We start from the raw sequence: 16106 nt of genomic DNA on the forward strand, positions 1-16106 counted from the left end.
TCCGCTGTGCTCTTTTCTTCCAAACTCTTCTCCCTCCACAGCAAACATGGATATCAAAACAAGGAGAGAGAGAAGAGGAAAGAAAAATATCAGGCTTGCTGCCCCAAGAAATCAACGGCATCCCCTTCGTTCAGTCCGGCTCCGTTCATAGTACACCCCGTCATTGTTACAGAAAAACATGCGCCTCTCCCAAGCCCTCCAAGAAAAAGCACCGGCCCATCTCTCCCCTCTCTTGCAAGCGCAACCAAATGCCAGCGCCGTTTCGTGATGCTTGTGCGATTGATGACTGGCGTTCTCCTGATATTGTGAATTACTTGTTTTGGTTACCAATGTCCGTTCTGCCCCGGATCTTCTATTTGAGCGGAGTAATATCCTGGTCCACGTAGTCAAGCAGGTCCTCCTAATCCTGACTGGCGCTGAGGTCCGGGTTCTTCTCCCACAGGTTGCGGAGGATGGCCGTCACACCCTCGTCCTCCTCCCCGCCGACTAGGCTCGACCCGCTAAGCCCCTGCACCCCGGTTCCCTCATGCAGTGTCCGGCTGCTCTGATGGTCGTCGGCGTCGGCCTCGTAGCTGGACCCCCCGCCGTTTGTCCGAATCGAATAAGCCCGGGGCGTCACCGGTCTCCGGCCGGAGACGGAGCCACCGGCGGCGGCGGCAGATATGGCGGCATCGTTGAGACTCGAGTTGCGCAAATGCTGGCCCGAAACGACTCCTGCCCGCATCGACGAGGCCTTGCCGTTGACGCTTGCGGTGCCGTTGCGCGGTATCCGCTGGTTCTTGTTCGTGCGATTGACCTGGGCGAGACGGTCGAGCGAGCGCACCACGGGGTTCTGGAACCGGCGTACGCTTAGATATTCCATCCCTGTCCGCTCCAGCTGTTTCGTGACCCGTGGATCGCGACTCGCGCCGCCGTCATAGCCAGGCCCCCCAATACCAACAAGGGGACTTGCGCCCACTGCGCCCACGCCCCCTCCGACTGCCTGTCCTGGCTCGATGACGGAACTGGCCCGCTGAAGGTTGAGCTTCTGCTGTGTTCGTGATTTTTCGGCCGGCGGAGCGAAACGTCTCCCTGACCGCGGCGCAAGCGCTGTGCCGTCGCCGCCACCACTGCCTACACCATCGCCGTCGCCGTCGCCGTCATCGTCGTCCGATAGTGGGAGATCTCGTTGTCGTCCTTGCCGGCCATGCCGTCCGGAGCTTACCGATAGCGGCCTTTCTGACCTCTGACTGCCTGGTCTCGGCGTTGGGAGCTGGTAAAAGGATCCTTCACGGGCTGCGCCGGAGCTTCCCGCGTTGACGAACCTCGATATCAGCTCGTCACCGGAGCTTGGAAGAGTACTGATGTTGTGTGAGTCAGCGAGCGTCGAGCCGCGACCGATGGAGTCTGGAGACTGAGAATGGCCCCGCCGCGAGACGGAGACTGTATCTGCCGTCATCTTGGGTGGCGCGCCGTGTGAAGGGGTGCGCTGGAGTAATCTTGATGTCAGGTATTCCTTGTGCTGGACGGTTTGGCGGGTAGAAGCAGATGGAACGGGGGGAGATGGTTGCGCCGTGGAGGTTTCTGATTTGGAATTGTTTGCGCTGCTGTCGTCAGGCTTGGCGGAAGCCTGGGTGCTGGCCAGAGACCCTCGCCTTGATAGGTACGGTGAGGCGGATGTGCTGGCGTCAACCCATTCGTCGTCTTGCCCGTCGTTGCCGAGGTCAAAGTGTACCTGCGACTTTTGCGACTTGACCTTGTTGACGGCGGGATTCGAGTTTGTCCTCTTCAACTTGTCCTTGTCGTCGGCCAATCTTGTCTTCCCTGTCTTGTTCACTTCGCCGTGGGATTTGTTGCGCCGCAGGCTCGTCGCAGAGGCGTTCTTGCTGCTGCTGTGAAGATTGGCGGACGAGCTGTCGCGGGAGAGCTTCGCTTCCGACTGGACTCGGCGGTGGGAGATTTTGCGCTCGGGGGAGGGAGATGCTTGTCGTCGATGGTTCAGTTTCGAGCCTGTCGAGCCGTGGTGTTTGTGTAACGCCTTGGAGGAGGGGACGCGTGCATGCAGCCGTCCGGCGCCAACGACGTGTTTCTGTGGTTTCGAGCGGTGTTGGTGATGGTGTTCGCGGTGAGCCTGGTCGCTGTTCGTCGAATCGCTCTCCTGATGATTGAGGACAGGGCGTTTTGATTGGCTACTTGCCGATGATTCGTCGGCGTCCTTGCCGTCTCTCTCTCTGTCTCGACCCATGGTTGCTTATTCGGCCCCCCCTTGGAAAATACTTGACGGGTAGGTGCTATGATGTGCCGTAGCAGCCAAGGCACAATGTCATGGATGTAGATAGGTTGGGGGGTGGCAGCCAGGCTGCGGTGCGTGGGCGTGGGCGTTCGGAGGACCCGATGGATGTGGTGGCTGCCCGCTGTTTCAATGAGGTAATGCCTGTGAACGCAGGGGACTGGACGACGTGGGATGAGCGGGAGCGGGACGCGTCCAATTGGATGGCGGGGAGGGCGGGGAGGGCGCAGAAGGGCGTGAGCAAGAGGGAGGATTCAGCTGGAGGACTGGTCGACGTCAGTCCGGACACTTGTTTGGATAGAGATGCAAAATTTGTTTCCGGGTTGCGAAAAGAAAGAATGGAAGGAAGTGTACGCAAGGGACACCGTACCCGAGACCGTGGCCGCACGCACCGCACCCTCGCCTGGCTTCGGCGCCATCCATCCAGGCCCTTCCGTTTCCCACGCCCGCTAATTACCTCTCAGTGGATTACACAGGGGAGTCCCGCTAGCGCAAGTTGGCCGGTCCAGTGTCTGTAGATACCTAAGGACTAACGAGAGGGCGACTGCGCGCATGAGCCGGGCTTCAACCGCTTTCGCAGTTCCCACACCCCTGCTTCTACGATTCCTAAAAATCCACCGTTCGCTCTGGGGGCCGAATCGTGCATGCCTTGATTGGCCGGCCATCCGTTGGGTGATGGTGCAGGTAGTTGGTCCAAGGATTCCCCATTATCTGCACGTGATCCCGCCGGATAAGCTTCTTGCTGCAACATGCAACAGCGGGACGGCATCCGCCACAGATCCATCACACGCTGCTTGATCGGTACATCTGCACAAAGCAACCGAACACCAACAACACCCTCGGCCTTTTTCTGGATTCTATTAGACGACATTCCGGTCTACACCATACTATTTAACAACTCGAATCACCAAAGAAGCCGCCAACATGTCTAGCCAGATCGCGGCCCTGGAGGAGGATCGCAAACAGTATCAAGAACAGGTACGCGCCGCCGCTCCCCGCCTCGGCATCAAACTCTTTGCTAATCGTTTTCTTCTAGCTTGATGTCGTTCTTGCCGGCCTCAAGGATGAGCCTGATAATGCCGAACTCAAGAACCTGCAGGCGGAGTTGAATGACATGATTTCCCTCCTAAACGAGTCTCTTGCTGAGCTGCAGCCGACGCAGGCAACCAAGCCCGCCCCGCAGAAGGACCTCAGTCCGCCAGAGCCCGAGAAGTGGTCCAAGGAGAACCATCCGGCCTTCAAGAAGGCCGCCCCCCCGGCGGAAGAGAAGGACGATGCAGCACCGATCACGTATCGGGTGAACGATACCGTCATGGCCAAATGGGCCACGGGCGACAGGGGATTCTACCCTGCGCGCATCACATCCATCACGGGCTCGTCTACTGCGCCCATCTACATTGTCAAGTTCAAGAGCTACGATAACACGGAGACGCTGCGGGACAAGGACATTCGTCCCATGTCCAACAAGCGCAAGGCTGACGGGACACCAGCGTCCGGACCCGGTACTGCCCAGCAACCCGCCCAGCCGACACCGCCGCACCAGACGGGCCCGTCAAACGGTGTCGTGACCTCGGCCGCCGCCAGTCTGTACCCTGAGCAACAGGCCAAGATCGAGGCGGAGAAGATCGCTGCCGACGGAGCCGCAAAGCCACCCAAACCCAAGAAGATCAAGGCCACTAAAGAACTGGAGAAGGGCAAATCCAAGTGGCAAGAGTTTAGCTCAAAGTCCAAGTTTGGAAAACAGAAAAAGGACAGCATGTTTCGCACACCCGACGGTGTCGGCGGCCGTGGTAAGTAGCTCTCTGAAAGTACGAGTTGGCATGATACTTATATGATTCCCAGTTGGCTTCACCGGTTCTGGCCAAGCCATGCGCAAAGACCCCACACGCAGCCGACACGTATATCAGCAGAACGAAGAGCTCGATTAATCATTGCAGGGATTCCAAGCACGGGAAAGGTTGTTCAACAAAAGGAGGTTCGAGGCTTGGGTGGCGTTATGGGTGGTTTGGCAGTCTCGTTCCCTTCTCGGTAATGTGTCTTGATTTCGCTTTACATAGGCTAACGGTTTGTACACGAACTTTATTCCCTCCAGACAATCATCGGTCAGCTTGCCGCGTCTGAGTGCTGCGCAACTGGCGCAGAGGGATCCTTGATACAAATACATGAGATGCCCATATTCCCCAGCTTCAAAGTCCTGTTGACTAAACGTTTGGCTACACAGGGTATCCTACATTATTACATCGGCGCCGGTGTGCTCTTCCGTCCCGCCTACATTTGTGGCGGGCTAAGAGGCGCGCAGGTTGATCTTCGGAGCGATATCTTTGGCGATCTTGAGGAAGACATCCGCTCTCTCGCTCGTGGGCTCTGACACGACGGTTGGCTTGCCGAGATCTGCATCGTCTCCGATGGCTGGGTGCAGTGGGATGTCGCCCAGGAAGTCGATCTTGTGGTCCCTGCACAAGCGCTCAACTCTCTCGTTGGAGCCAAACACATGTGTATCGCCGTGACAGTGTGGGCAGTTGAAGAGTGACATGTTCTGAACCAACCCTAGGATGTTGACATTGACCTTGTTGAACATGTTCACGCCCTTGACAGCATCTTTGACGGCTAGGGTATGGGGCGTGGTGACGATGACGGAACCTGACTATTGTGAGCACTTGCCAGACAACCATGTGTTTGCCGTGCGGTGTAATGAACACATAGAAATATCCACGATGTAGTGCGAGAACCGACTTACCGTCCAGGATAATCTGTTGAGTGATGGTAAGTTGCGTGTCGCCCGTGCCAGGAGGCAGATCCAAAACTAGAATGTCCAAGCCACCCCAGTCAACTTCGTGAAGCAGCTGTTGAATGGCTTTCATCACCATCGGGCCTCGCCACACCACAGCGTCGTCCTCTGGCACGAGATAACCCATAGACATGGTCTTGACGCCATAGTTGGTCATTGGAACCAGTTGATTACCTAGTTCAATCATCAGTCGACAGGTCTTGGTTCAGTAGTGTGTTCAGGAAGGTTCTCACGATCTGACAGCCGGGGCTCACCGGACAGGTTGAAGAGTGTCGGTATAGAGGGCCCGAAGATATCGGTATCAAGGATTCCGGCCCGGTAGCCGAGTCGTGCAAAGGCCAGTGATAAATTAGCTGAATAATATGACTCTCAGTACTTAAGACTCCTGATGTGCGTGTTATAAAGTGGTGCGCTCGCCACACACCTGCGACTGTGCTCTTGCCCACGCCACCCTTGGCTGATGAGACGGCAATGACCTTTTCTACGCCGCGGATCTTGCGCCGCTCAGGTTTCCTAGGCCAGTGTGGCGGCGTGCCAGACTTCGGGAGGCCCTATTTGGAATGTTAAACGATCTTCTTCTGTTATACACACTGGATAGGCGGCATTACCAAGGGATTCTCATGGCCAAGGACTCGGAGGGTTGATTGAAATGGCCGGAATAATGTTGGCCTCATTGCGGCGGCGTTGATAGGTGATACGGAGTCGCCTTGGGCCTGAAAGAAGCTCTGGTGAAGCTCTCATGTAGAGTGGACCGAATAATGCCAAAGCTTTAATTAGAGGTGATGATGGTTCTAGGATATGAATGATTGGCTGGACTAGAGACAAGTCTCCGGGGGCGGAGTATCTTCGGCCGGCTGTCTAGAAGTATTGGTCTTGCTTTAGTTTACATCTGCCTATTTAAATCTGGAGTTTAGACCCTTCAAAACAATGTAAATTGTGCAACTAGATATTAATTGCCTATAATGAAAGGGTTAATGCCGGTCAATTAAACTTCGACGCCATTTTCCTCTCGTTGTCATCCTTGTTTGATCAGGTTTACGGGTGGACAAAGAAGAAACACGTGACTTGGCGAAAAGGCCCCATAATTTGGTCCCAATTCGAGCTTTTTGGCCCGTGTACGTACCCTTTCCACCGCGCGCTCGAGTTCGCGATGAGATGAAAGGAGCCGTGAACGCGCGCTGAGATTCATCTGAGTGAAAGTCGCCCCTGCACACCAGCTGCTCCTGCTAGCATGCGCTCTTACAGATGAAAAAAATCCAAATTCTAGAGAGGAACTCATTTCACATCTCGTAGCCCTGATACCCCTTGTCAATTTTGCTTGTCCTGTTTTCCCTCCACCGGCAGAGCCTCTCAGGTTCTCTCTCACTTTCTCATCGCTGGTTTTGCTGTGTCTGCCTCACTCAAACTGGCAGACCAGAGTGACTCCACGACACGCATTGAGATACCCCGGATAAACAATTCCGACTTGAACACACCCACAACGGAGCCATGACCTCCCCGGCGTCATTGTTCGACATGGCGCAAGGCCGTCGCGACCTGGCCGCCCTCCCCGCCGACTGGCAACAAAACATCAGAGAGGCTGTAAGTTCCCGAGCCGCCCCTGACCACCGTCTATGCTTCTCATATCCACACCCAACACGTCCCCTCACCTTTTGGTCGCCCGGCATATTGCACCATGCTGACAATTCGATTGCAGTGGGAAGTCGTCGACCAGCAAGGCCTCGGCTCCCTCAACGCGCGCGAATGGCCCTTTGCCTTGCGCGCAATCGGCTTCGACCTCGCCCGCACAGAAACATACGCCCTCCTCCTCGCCCACGGCACTCCCCCGCATGACCACGACCCGTCACGCGGGCCCTGTAGCCCGTCACGTCTGCGCATGCCGCAAGAGCACTTCTCCGCCATCGCCGCCTGGCTGCTCATGCGCCGCGACCCGCAGGAGGAGGCCGAGGACGCGTGGAAGATGTTTGACCCGCGCGGCACGGGCAGGATCACCCTCGAGTCCCTGAGAGCCGTGTGCTCCGAGGTCAACAGCACGCTGAGCGAGGCGGACATGCGGCGCATGGTTGACATGGCTGACATCTCCGGCAAGGGCTGGGTCAGCAAGGAGGAGTTCATTGAGGTTGCCAAGGGTGGGTTCGGCCGTGGTTAGGTGAGGTTCTGGTTCTGCGTGGGCATGCTTGATTGTCAGAGGAAGACTGGAGATTAGATGGGCGTGTATTGTATGTAGGAATGGCATTACGGAAAATGGAGACAGCTCTCTATAAGTCTACTCCTAGCCACCGGTTTGGACGTGAACTGATTACGCCGATTTAAAAACAAAAGGTTTGAAGGAAAAAGAAAAAAGAAGGGAAAACAAAACGAGAGTGTTATTTCTTGCTAGTCGTGATGGACGGATACTATTCCTTCTTCCAACATTGTCAAATCGTGACACCAGGCGACTTCCGCAGCGGCAACCCGGCCTTCTCGTACGCCATATCAATCATCCTCATCTGCGCAATGCTGTCCTCCCCATCAACCCACACATTCGTCTCCCGCCCCTTGATTCGGTTAACAAACTGTTCCAGCTGATGCCGGTACGTGATCCAGAAGCCCTCTCCCACCCCTTCCAAGCCGGCCTCGTCGAAGGTGTAGGCCTTCCTCGACTCCTTCTCCGTCCACTTCTTTACCACCTCCCCGGACCCGGCCCTTTTGACGACGTACTCGTCCTCAATATCGATCCGGTGCCACGCGCCTCCCAGCATAAAGTTCGCAAACTCAATCCTCCTCTTTTTCGTCTTCTCTTGGCCCGCCGGCAACTTTTCGTCCTCGACCTTTGTCTCCCTGTGCGTGACGCTGAGCCTGGGCAGGCCCATTCCTGACAAGCCCGCCTTGAGCGTCCCCTCAGTCTCCGCCGTCGCACCCCCGGGCATCCTCCACACGATCCGCCAGCCGCAGTCCGCCTTCTCCTCTGGGCTTGGCATCGTATCGAACTTTGCCTCCAGACATTCCTCCGCATCTCCCTTGAACGTCTGCCTGATGGCGCTGACGCAGTACGTGCCCAGGTCCATCAGGGCGCCGCCGGCAAGGTCGTACTTGAACCGGATATCGTCGTCCGGCATGGCGAACCACGGGATGAAAGCACTGGCCTTCACATGTTCCACGCTCCCCGCGTCGACCAGCGTCAGGAACAGCTGCCAGCTCGGCTGGAAGCGGTAGTGGAACGCCTCCAGCAGAACCGGTGCACCGGGCTCCCTCAGCAGCGGCAACCCGAACAGCGCCTCGGCCTCCTTGGCGTTCGAGACGGACGGCTTCTCAAGCAGCACGTGCTTCCCCGCCCGCAGCGCCTTGACGGCCCACTCGTAGTGCAGCCCGTTGGGCAGCGGTATGTAGACGCAGTCGATGGACGGGTCGTCGAGGATGGCCTGGTAGCTCTCCTTGACGTCCGGGATGCCGTGCTTGGCGGCGTAGGCGGCCGCTTTGGCGCCGTCGCGGGCCGCTACGGCCTGGATCGTGACTTCAGGGTGGGACCTTGCGGGCGTGATGAGGGCCATTGGACTGTTTCCATGAAAATGGCGCGGCGTTCGGTTCAGTCAATTGAATATCACAGAGGCAGAGGGGAAACAACTTGTTACTCGGAAGAATTCCACTCACGCAATGTTGGCGGCGCCTAGGATACCAAACCGGAGGGCGCCATCTTGCTTTGGCGCGACCGGTGGGTTGAAGATGAGGTAGTTCCGGCGGAGGAACCCAAAGATGGATGTCATGATGATGAGATGGTCCAAGTGCCAACGAGGTGTCGGGTTTTGTTGTTGACGGTGTTTATGCAGCCAGTCAATTACATTCCGGCCGTTCAGAAGGGTGGTTTATGTTAAGTCTTGAGAGCGAGGAATGGCCAGTCTACTTAACTTTAAAGCCCGAATGTGCCTGTTCCCCGCGTTCCCGGGCAGATGAAAGTTGAGACCAGGAGCATCATTGTCCCGACGTGCGCGCGAGCATCTAACCCGTGCTCATGTATAAACCCGGCGGGGATAAGACATCTAATCCGGTCATATTCGGACATCACATAATACTAGCTAGGCAGGGGTCATGTGAGTTGGCTACCTGGAATATGGGGTTTCTGTTGGTACTCGCTTTCTTTAAACAACTACGCGGACTACTCCGTAAAGCTCCAGATCCGATCTGGGCATTCGGGGCATAGTGCCCATCGCAGAAATTTAGCAAGGGAGCTTGCTGCTTGGCATGTACAACAGTAAAAAAATCACATTGCATGCATGGATGCGTGGCTTGTCTCTTTTACTTTCAATTTGAGGGCTACGTAGGTAGGCGTCTTTTGACTGCTTCATCCTACGAAACAGAGCCCAAGACCACATCCCGTTTTGGACTGGTCTCTGCAGAGGTATCACCCATCATTCTTCCTTTACAAAACGTCGTTGGCATTGAAGTCGAACAGGGCCTCCTTGATACGGTCCTTCATGGTCTTCTCGCCCTCACGGACCCAGACTCTGGGGTCGTACTTCTTCTTGTTGGGCTTGTCCTCACCCTCGGGGTTACCGACCTGGGTCTTCAGGTAGTCGATGTTCTTAGTGACGTAGTCACGGACACCAGACAGGTAGGCAAACTGGAGATCAGTGTCGACGTTAACCTTGACGACACCGAAGGAGATGGCCTTCTTGAACTCCTCGGGGGAGGAGCCGGAACCACCGTGGAAGACGAAGAAGACGGGCTTCTTGTCGCTGACACCCAGCTTCTGAGCGACATACTCCTGGTGCTTTCCGAGGAGCTCGGGGTGGAGCTTGACGTTGCTGCGAGGGTCAGAATTATGTCCGCACCGAGGGACAAGACATGTGCAACTTACCCAGGCTTGTAGACACCGTGCACGTTACCGAAACCGGCAGCAATGCTGAAGTAGGGGCTGATGGGGCTCAGGGCCTGGTGGATGGCGAAGATGTCCTCGGGCTGAGTGTAGAGGGAGTTGTTGTCTGGGGACGGTTAGACAGAGCATCATCGCGGCAGAAGGGCAAGCATTCAAAACGTACCGACATCCTCGTTGTTGACACCATCCTCCTCACCACCAGTGACTAGGAAATGAGGTTAGTTACTGCGCACGCCGGGGGCCGCATTCGACAGGTGAGCTTACTTCCGATCTCCATCTCGAGCCACAGCTTCATCTGTATGTGTGTCAGTAACATTTATCGGCAAAGGCCCGGAGGTCGACCTACGGGAGCAGAGCGCTTGAGGTACTTGGCAGTGGTCTCAATGTTGTAGTCAACGCTCTCTGTGGTTGATCAGCTTCGGCGTCAGACTGTTTGGAAGGCGGAGGATTGCGAACCCTCAGAGAGATCGATCATGTGGGAGGAGTAAAGAGGGGTGCCGGAGCGCTTGAACTCCTCCTCGTCGGCGGCGATCATGCCGTCGAGCCATGGCAGAAGCTTCTTGCTGCGGCAAATGGTCAGTTTCTGAGTGGGCAACAGAGACGTCGAGACCGGGATTGAGACTCACGCGCAGTGGTCGGAGTGGAGGACGACGGGGACGCCGTAGATGGGGGCAATAGAGCGGACGTAGTGGGCAGCAGCGATGGAGCCAGCGACGGAAGCCTCCTGCTTCTCAGCGCTGTTGGGAATGCCCTTGCCGGCGAAGTAGGCGGCACCACCCTGGGAACTGGAGAGCTGTCAGAATATATTGCGGCACGGAGTGGCGGCGGTGGCCACAGGCATCAACGCACGTCTGGATGATGATGGGGGACTTGGCCTCGCGGGCAGCCTCGAGAGCGGCGACGGCGGTGGAAGAGGAGGTCTGCGCGAGGCGGGGTCATTGTTAGCCGATTGTCACGAAATCTCCCCCTCTTTTTCTCTCCAATCTCCCTCCTTCTCTGGCCTGAGCCAAGGGCAAAGGGGACAAGTGGGAAGAACATACGACGTTGCAGGCGGGAATGGCGAACTCCTTCTGCTTGGCGTAGGTGAACAGCTTCAGGAGGTCATCGCCGTAGACGACACCGGGCTTCAGGTTGAGCTCTTCCAGCAGACCCATGGTGATGGCGGGGTATCTGACGTGTGTTGGGGTATAAGTAGGTAGGGGTTATGTGCGACGGTCCAGAAAGGCTTTGGACTGGCGAATTGATACTCAGGAGCAAAAAAGTTGCGAGAATGGGGATTGGGGAAGAAAGAGAAGATTCTCTAGGAAAGTTTGGAATCAGGTGGACGCGGGCGAGTTATGTTTGATTCACACGAGCGGGATTTTACTCGGGCTGAGAGCCAGAGCCAGAACCCGGCCCACGACCATCGCTCCAGTTACGGCTCGGCGCAGCCACGGCGGGTGCTTTTTGGCTGGGTCACTGCCCGCGTTGCATGAAGCGCTGAGGTACATTCCTTCCCACCCACGGTCTCTACATAGTACATGGGGAGCTCCGCTCTCTGCCAGCTTCGTGCTGGTCACTCCGACAATGGAGGGGGAGGGACAGTCTCGGGCCAGGGTACAGGTCCTCACATCCATCTACACCAGATACACATTTGTCCATCGCCAGGGACAACTGCAACGGAGACGGGCGGACGTCCACACGCCAGATGCTTGCTCTCAATCACCCGCCTGCTGACTCCCAATTACCACTCGGCGCCTCCAGTGTCGGATTGAGAGAGTGAATGGGAAACTGTCTTGTCTCAACCTCTCTCCCAACTTGTTGAGGGGCAGGCGAGGCGAGGGGCGGTACCTCCACCGTCGTGCAAAGTACCCTACCGTGGTACGTACAGAGCAGCAGTACTTTGCACCTAGTGTACCTCCTTTTGGGACGGGTCCGGCAGGCGCGAATCACAGAGGGTCTCTTACCACGTCCACGTCAAACACATCAAATAACGAACAACCCCTCCCCCCACTCACCACCCAATTGACGTCAAAAAAATGTAGCTGCACCACTTGTTGCAGGGATCCCAATCGCTCGCTGCCCTGTGCTTTGGCGGCTTCCTGTGCTTTTTCTGGGTGAGGCGCCATTGAATGGCGGGGCCCAGCCCGCTGCATCAGGCATTGGCCCGTGCTTCTTTTGCAAAGTACGTGGTGCGTGGTGTTGCTGCCCACCGACACCGCAGCCAGCCTGCTGACTGTCATGGTATTTGACTTTTCCCTCTCCAGATATTTCGGCCTTATTATGGTCTCGCCGCGATATTTATTGTTCGCCCCGTGGATATCCAATGACTCGACCGCCTCAGCATCTACACTAGGGCTACTGCCAGGTGAGCTGTCTTGTTCACCGAGAACTGCTCGGTGTGGGCTTCCCATCTACACATGCCCAAAACAAAGTTGCACGCCATGGGGATGGGACGGCATTCACTCCGAAGGTTGCCTCGCAAGAACAAATATCCGTCACTAACTGGGGCACCCAAATGCACAACCCGGATCTCACCTCGCCAATTTCCTTACCTCATGCACCCGGGCCCCGGAAAAGCTAGACCAATCGCGCCGCTCCATGACGATGCCCTGCCCGGCCATGAACTCATCCTTCCCATCCCGCGCCTTACCACCCCAGCCTTGGGCCTAGGCCATTGCCGAAGCCCGGGAAGATGCGGGATCGTGGGCCACCTTCGACCCTTCGTCCGCCGAAAACCGAAGCCCACGATTCCAAGAGGGCAGCTCACTACCATTACTTCCTCGGTCTAACATTTCCCATCCCGCGATGCCCTCCTTCATTGCCGGAGAAATTCCACACATCTCGGCTCATCTCGTGGCTCTGATATCGTCCCTCTCCACTTTCAAGAATTTGCCTTTCCACCTCCCAACGCCAACACGACCTCAATCTCGGGTTCAAACCACGAGCCTGCATATGGCCTTGCGGCATCTCGGTGCCCGTCAGCCAATGGCGTTGATGCTTAAAATGTCTTCAATGTATCTGGCCAGTCCCGTGGCTGTTTTCTGGCAAGTATTCATTGTCACCATCATGTTCGACGGACAAGACCGGCCGACACCTCAAACATCCGTAGCAGCGTATCATATCTTCATTAGCGCCATCGCGGCATGGGTATGTATCCGTACGTCCTCCTCTTCGTTATATACTGTCTCCCGCTCCAACACGCTTCCACCCGACCCCATTCTCCCCGCCTTGTCACCACCCCTCTTAGTCCAGCTCCAGGCCCTCAAGTGCCTCCGCAACAAACGTCTGGTCTGCTTCCCGTCCCGAAGACGCCCGCTCCTCGGGCTGCGCCCCGCCCTCATCCCCAGCTTCGCTCGTGCTACCTTCGCTCTCCGTCTCTGGCGGCGTCTGCAGGCCTGTGACGCCTCGAGCCCCCATGTTCCGCTTCAGCATGCACATCTCCACCGATATCCCCGGCCCGAACGCGCACCCCACCACGTAGTCGCGTGCCCGGCCGTCCGGCGCAACAGCATCCATGTCCTTTGACCGCAGCCGGTCCATGACGCTGAATATTGTTGCCGAGCTCGAGTTTCCGTGGTTGATATATGTGTCATAGCTCGCCCGCATGTGGTAAGACGTAATGCCCATTGTCTTCTCGGCCCCTGTGAGAATCGTTGCCCCTCCGGGATGCATTGCCCAGTCGAAATCCTCGGCTTTCTTGTATGACGGCGGCAACGAAGGGACTGATGCCATCATTTCTGCAAAGGTTGACGGAATCGCCGCCGAGGCAAGCTTCGGTACTCGTGCCGAGAGAATAACCTTCCAACCTGCATTTGTTCATGTTAGAAAGCCCGGTTCTGATATGGCGGACGATGTGAACTTACCAACGGGATCGACGTCAAAGCCCAGATCCTGGTCTGTATCTGGGATGATTTTGTGCTCCCAGCCAAGCAGATCGTACACAGGTTCTGTCGGTTCGCCGATGCCATTGCTGAGCACCACTGCACTGGCACAATCCGAGAAGAGGGCGACACCAATCCTCGTCTCTTGAAGCTCATCGATGCTGTTGAGTTCACTGCGCACCATGGTCGTGCTGACTTCGAGGGCGACGCAAAGAATCCTCGCCGGCTTGCCCCGAGCTTTGTGGCCCAATGCTAGGTTCGCTGCCGTCCTCAGTGTCGCCAAACCTCCGCTGCAACCAACTCCGTGCAGCAAAACCTTTTCGACTTGGTGTGTGATCCCTAGCTCCTTGACGACGTATTGGTCGAAACCAGGGTTGGCGCTGTCGGTACAAGTCGTCGACACCACGTGTGTGATCTCACTGAGGTCGATGCGAGCCTCATTAATCGCCTTCCGGGATGCTTCCACGGCCAACGGCACACCATCGCTCATGAAGACTTTGTGCAGCTCGGCGATCGAAGGTGCATCTTTGTTGTTGACGACAGGGTGCTCATGCGTGCCAATAGACGAACGGTAATCGATGCCGGTGAATCGGTTGATGGAGAGAACCTTTTTCATGCTGCCATGTCTCTCCGTCAGCGACAGTAACAAGATTTTGTGCAGATGCAACACTTACGAGGGGGAATCCGGATAAAACTTTTTGCTCAGGTAATCTATTGAATCTGTCTTCAAAGAGTACGGGGGATACTGGCTGCCAACGCCGATGATGGACAGGCCAAGCTCCCCAAATGTGTTGGGAGCTGCCATTGCGGATAGCGAGATGCGGGGGAGGGGTAGCTCTTGGTCTACCTTTGGGTATGTGGCGCTTGGATGACTACCTCGAATAAGACGTCCAATGGGAAGAAATAATAGAAGGAAGAGCTTGTTTAAGCTGCACAGAAGCTCTAGAAAGGGTCTGAAAGGTAGGAAAAGCTCGCGGCGAATTGTAATGGCGGCGCGAGGGGAAGAAATGCGGTCCTAAAGTGATGATATCACTGCGGAAATGGCACACCAAATGCCCGAGTAACACACGCGCAAAGGGGTCTCAAAGGTTGGGGTGTCGGAACGAGAAAACGATGGACAGGCAGCCAGCAGAAGGCCGGTTTTTTGCATCAATGAGGGAGCAGAAGCAAAAAGTCGGTCAGTCGATGAGGTCGAGAGAGAAACGGGCAAGCCTTATGCATGAGAGAAACATAATAGTGACGACGGTATGGCATGGGTGGACGGGATAAGGCGAGGTAAAATATGTAAGGACGCAAGTGTCGCCCTCCTCTAGTGTCGTCTCCTCTCCTTCCACCTCAACAAAAACGCCGAGCCCAAACGGGCTCGGAGTAACCGTGGCCAAGGACAGCTACCTTACCTTGCTGTAGCACTCTGAACTGGACGAAAGATGGATGCTAGAGGCATGTGCTTGAGTGTGTGTGCGCGCGTGTGTGTCTGGACTGCCAGGTTGCCAGGCCACATTGGAGCATGAGGCTTGCCCTTGCCGGGGGTTGGGAATCCATGCAAACGCGTATTTCCTCGTGGCGAGTGGTCATTAGCGACGGAGGTGTTGTTGCACCGGTTCGTTTCGCATGGTTCCCCCGCGACTGACTCCCCTTGCGCACCTCGCATCGACTCGGGACTCTGCCTCGCCTTGGAATTGAGCTGCAACGGTTTACATACCACTTTCCGCGCACTCTGTGACCAGGCGGCTGGCCTCCGATGGGCCCAACGAAGACGGGAGGAGAAGAGAAGAAGAAGAAGAAAAGAGGGCCCCCGGGGACTGAAACAATGTCTGAATCCAACCTTTACGCAAGTGGAGTTCCCTGTCAGAGGAACCTGGTACGCCTGGGAGCCCTTATCGTGCCGCGAACCCCTTGAGAGCGCAAGAGCAGCTTGGGGGGTTGGAAACTTGTCCAGGTAAGCTGCGCCGGGTTACACCGCGGCTGCTGATGATGCGGTAGACGCCAGCTCTTAATTGCGAGAGGGTGTGAAGTGATCCTGGCACAAGAGGGGGGGAGGACACCAGATTGGATCGGCTTTGTGCTGCCAGGAACCAAAGACGCGGGTTTATGATTTTTTTTGGTTGGTGTCATAACGGTCTGCCATGCCCTCCTGTTCTGATGCCCTGGAGGCAGCCAGGCAAGGCAAGTGGGCTTTTTCATCTCCCCCCCGCCCCCATCTCATGTGATGAGATAGCACGGTTTGTCTCATCCGAAAGTCACATTTTCTGCAGGTCATTTTTTGTTTATTTGCGATTGAGTGATTGATCTGACATGGACCTGGTCTCATGAGGACGCCGTCATCTCTTCCGT

General features: G+C 56.3%; 7 protein-coding genes across 7 annotated transcripts; 2 read left to right on the plus strand and 5 right to left on the minus strand.

Annotated features, from left to right (window-relative positions):
• Positions 1 to 400: 400 nt before the first annotated feature.
• On the minus strand, positions 401 to 2224 carry EsH8_X_000319 (uncharacterized protein; the record flags this gene model as incomplete). Its single annotated transcript, XM_083274407.1, has 1 exon — positions 401 to 2224. One exon carries the CDS (start codon positions 2222 to 2224, stop codon positions 401 to 403), a length of 1824 nt encoding a protein of 607 aa, XP_083119799.1.
• A 969-nt stretch (positions 2225 to 3193) lies between these two features.
• On the plus strand, positions 3194 to 4197 carry EsH8_X_000320 (tudor domain-containing protein; the record flags this gene model as incomplete). Its single annotated transcript, XM_083274408.1, has 3 exons — positions 3194 to 3247; positions 3306 to 4059; positions 4112 to 4197. 3 exons carry the CDS (start codon positions 3194 to 3196, stop codon positions 4195 to 4197), a joined length of 894 nt encoding a protein of 297 aa, XP_083119800.1.
• A 356-nt stretch (positions 4198 to 4553) lies between these two features.
• On the minus strand, positions 4554 to 5731 carry EsH8_X_000321 (P-loop containing nucleoside triphosphate hydrolase protein; the record flags this gene model as incomplete). Its single annotated transcript, XM_083274409.1, has 5 exons — positions 4554 to 4909; positions 5007 to 5231; positions 5291 to 5410; positions 5482 to 5608; positions 5666 to 5731. The coding sequence occupies 5 exons, from the start codon at positions 5729 to 5731 to the stop codon at positions 4554 to 4556; spliced, it is 894 nt and encodes a 297-aa protein (XP_083119801.1).
• An 814-nt stretch (positions 5732 to 6545) lies between these two features.
• On the plus strand, positions 6546 to 7206 carry EsH8_X_000322 (uncharacterized protein; the record flags this gene model as incomplete). Its single annotated transcript, XM_083274410.1, has 2 exons — positions 6546 to 6638; positions 6754 to 7206. 2 exons carry the CDS (start codon positions 6546 to 6548, stop codon positions 7204 to 7206), a joined length of 546 nt encoding a protein of 181 aa, XP_083119802.1.
• Positions 7207 to 7474: 268 nt separating this feature from the next.
• Positions 7475 to 8800, minus strand: EsH8_X_000323 (Gfo/Idh/MocA family protein; the record flags this gene model as incomplete). Its single annotated transcript, XM_083274411.1, has 2 exons — positions 7475 to 8591; positions 8688 to 8800. The coding sequence occupies 2 exons, from the start codon at positions 8798 to 8800 to the stop codon at positions 7475 to 7477; spliced, it is 1230 nt and encodes a 409-aa protein (XP_083119803.1).
• Positions 8801 to 9453: 653 nt separating this feature from the next.
• EsH8_X_000324 (fructose-bisphosphate aldolase FBA1) lies at positions 9454 to 11063 on the minus strand (the record flags this gene model as incomplete). The annotated part of the gene is made up of 9 exons (XM_083274412.1): positions 9454 to 9838; positions 9892 to 10015; positions 10073 to 10114; positions 10174 to 10204; positions 10256 to 10311; positions 10366 to 10472; positions 10536 to 10694; positions 10759 to 10829; positions 10950 to 11063. 9 exons carry the CDS (start codon positions 11061 to 11063, stop codon positions 9454 to 9456), a joined length of 1089 nt encoding a protein of 362 aa, XP_083119804.1.
• A 2071-nt stretch (positions 11064 to 13134) lies between these two features.
• EsH8_X_000325 (thiolase-like protein) lies at positions 13135 to 14577 on the minus strand (the record flags this gene model as incomplete). The annotated part of the gene is made up of 3 exons (XM_083274413.1): positions 13135 to 13697; positions 13755 to 14389; positions 14447 to 14577. The coding sequence occupies 3 exons, from the start codon at positions 14575 to 14577 to the stop codon at positions 13135 to 13137; spliced, it is 1329 nt and encodes a 442-aa protein (XP_083119805.1).
• Positions 14578 to 16106: the final 1529 nt, after the last annotated feature.

The sequence above is a fragment of the Colletotrichum jinshuiense genome, chromosome 10 (assembly GCF_051148585.1).
Source record: "Colletotrichum jinshuiense chromosome 10, complete sequence".
Lineage (NCBI taxonomy): Eukaryota > Fungi > Ascomycota > Sordariomycetes > Glomerellales > Glomerellaceae > Colletotrichum > Colletotrichum jinshuiense.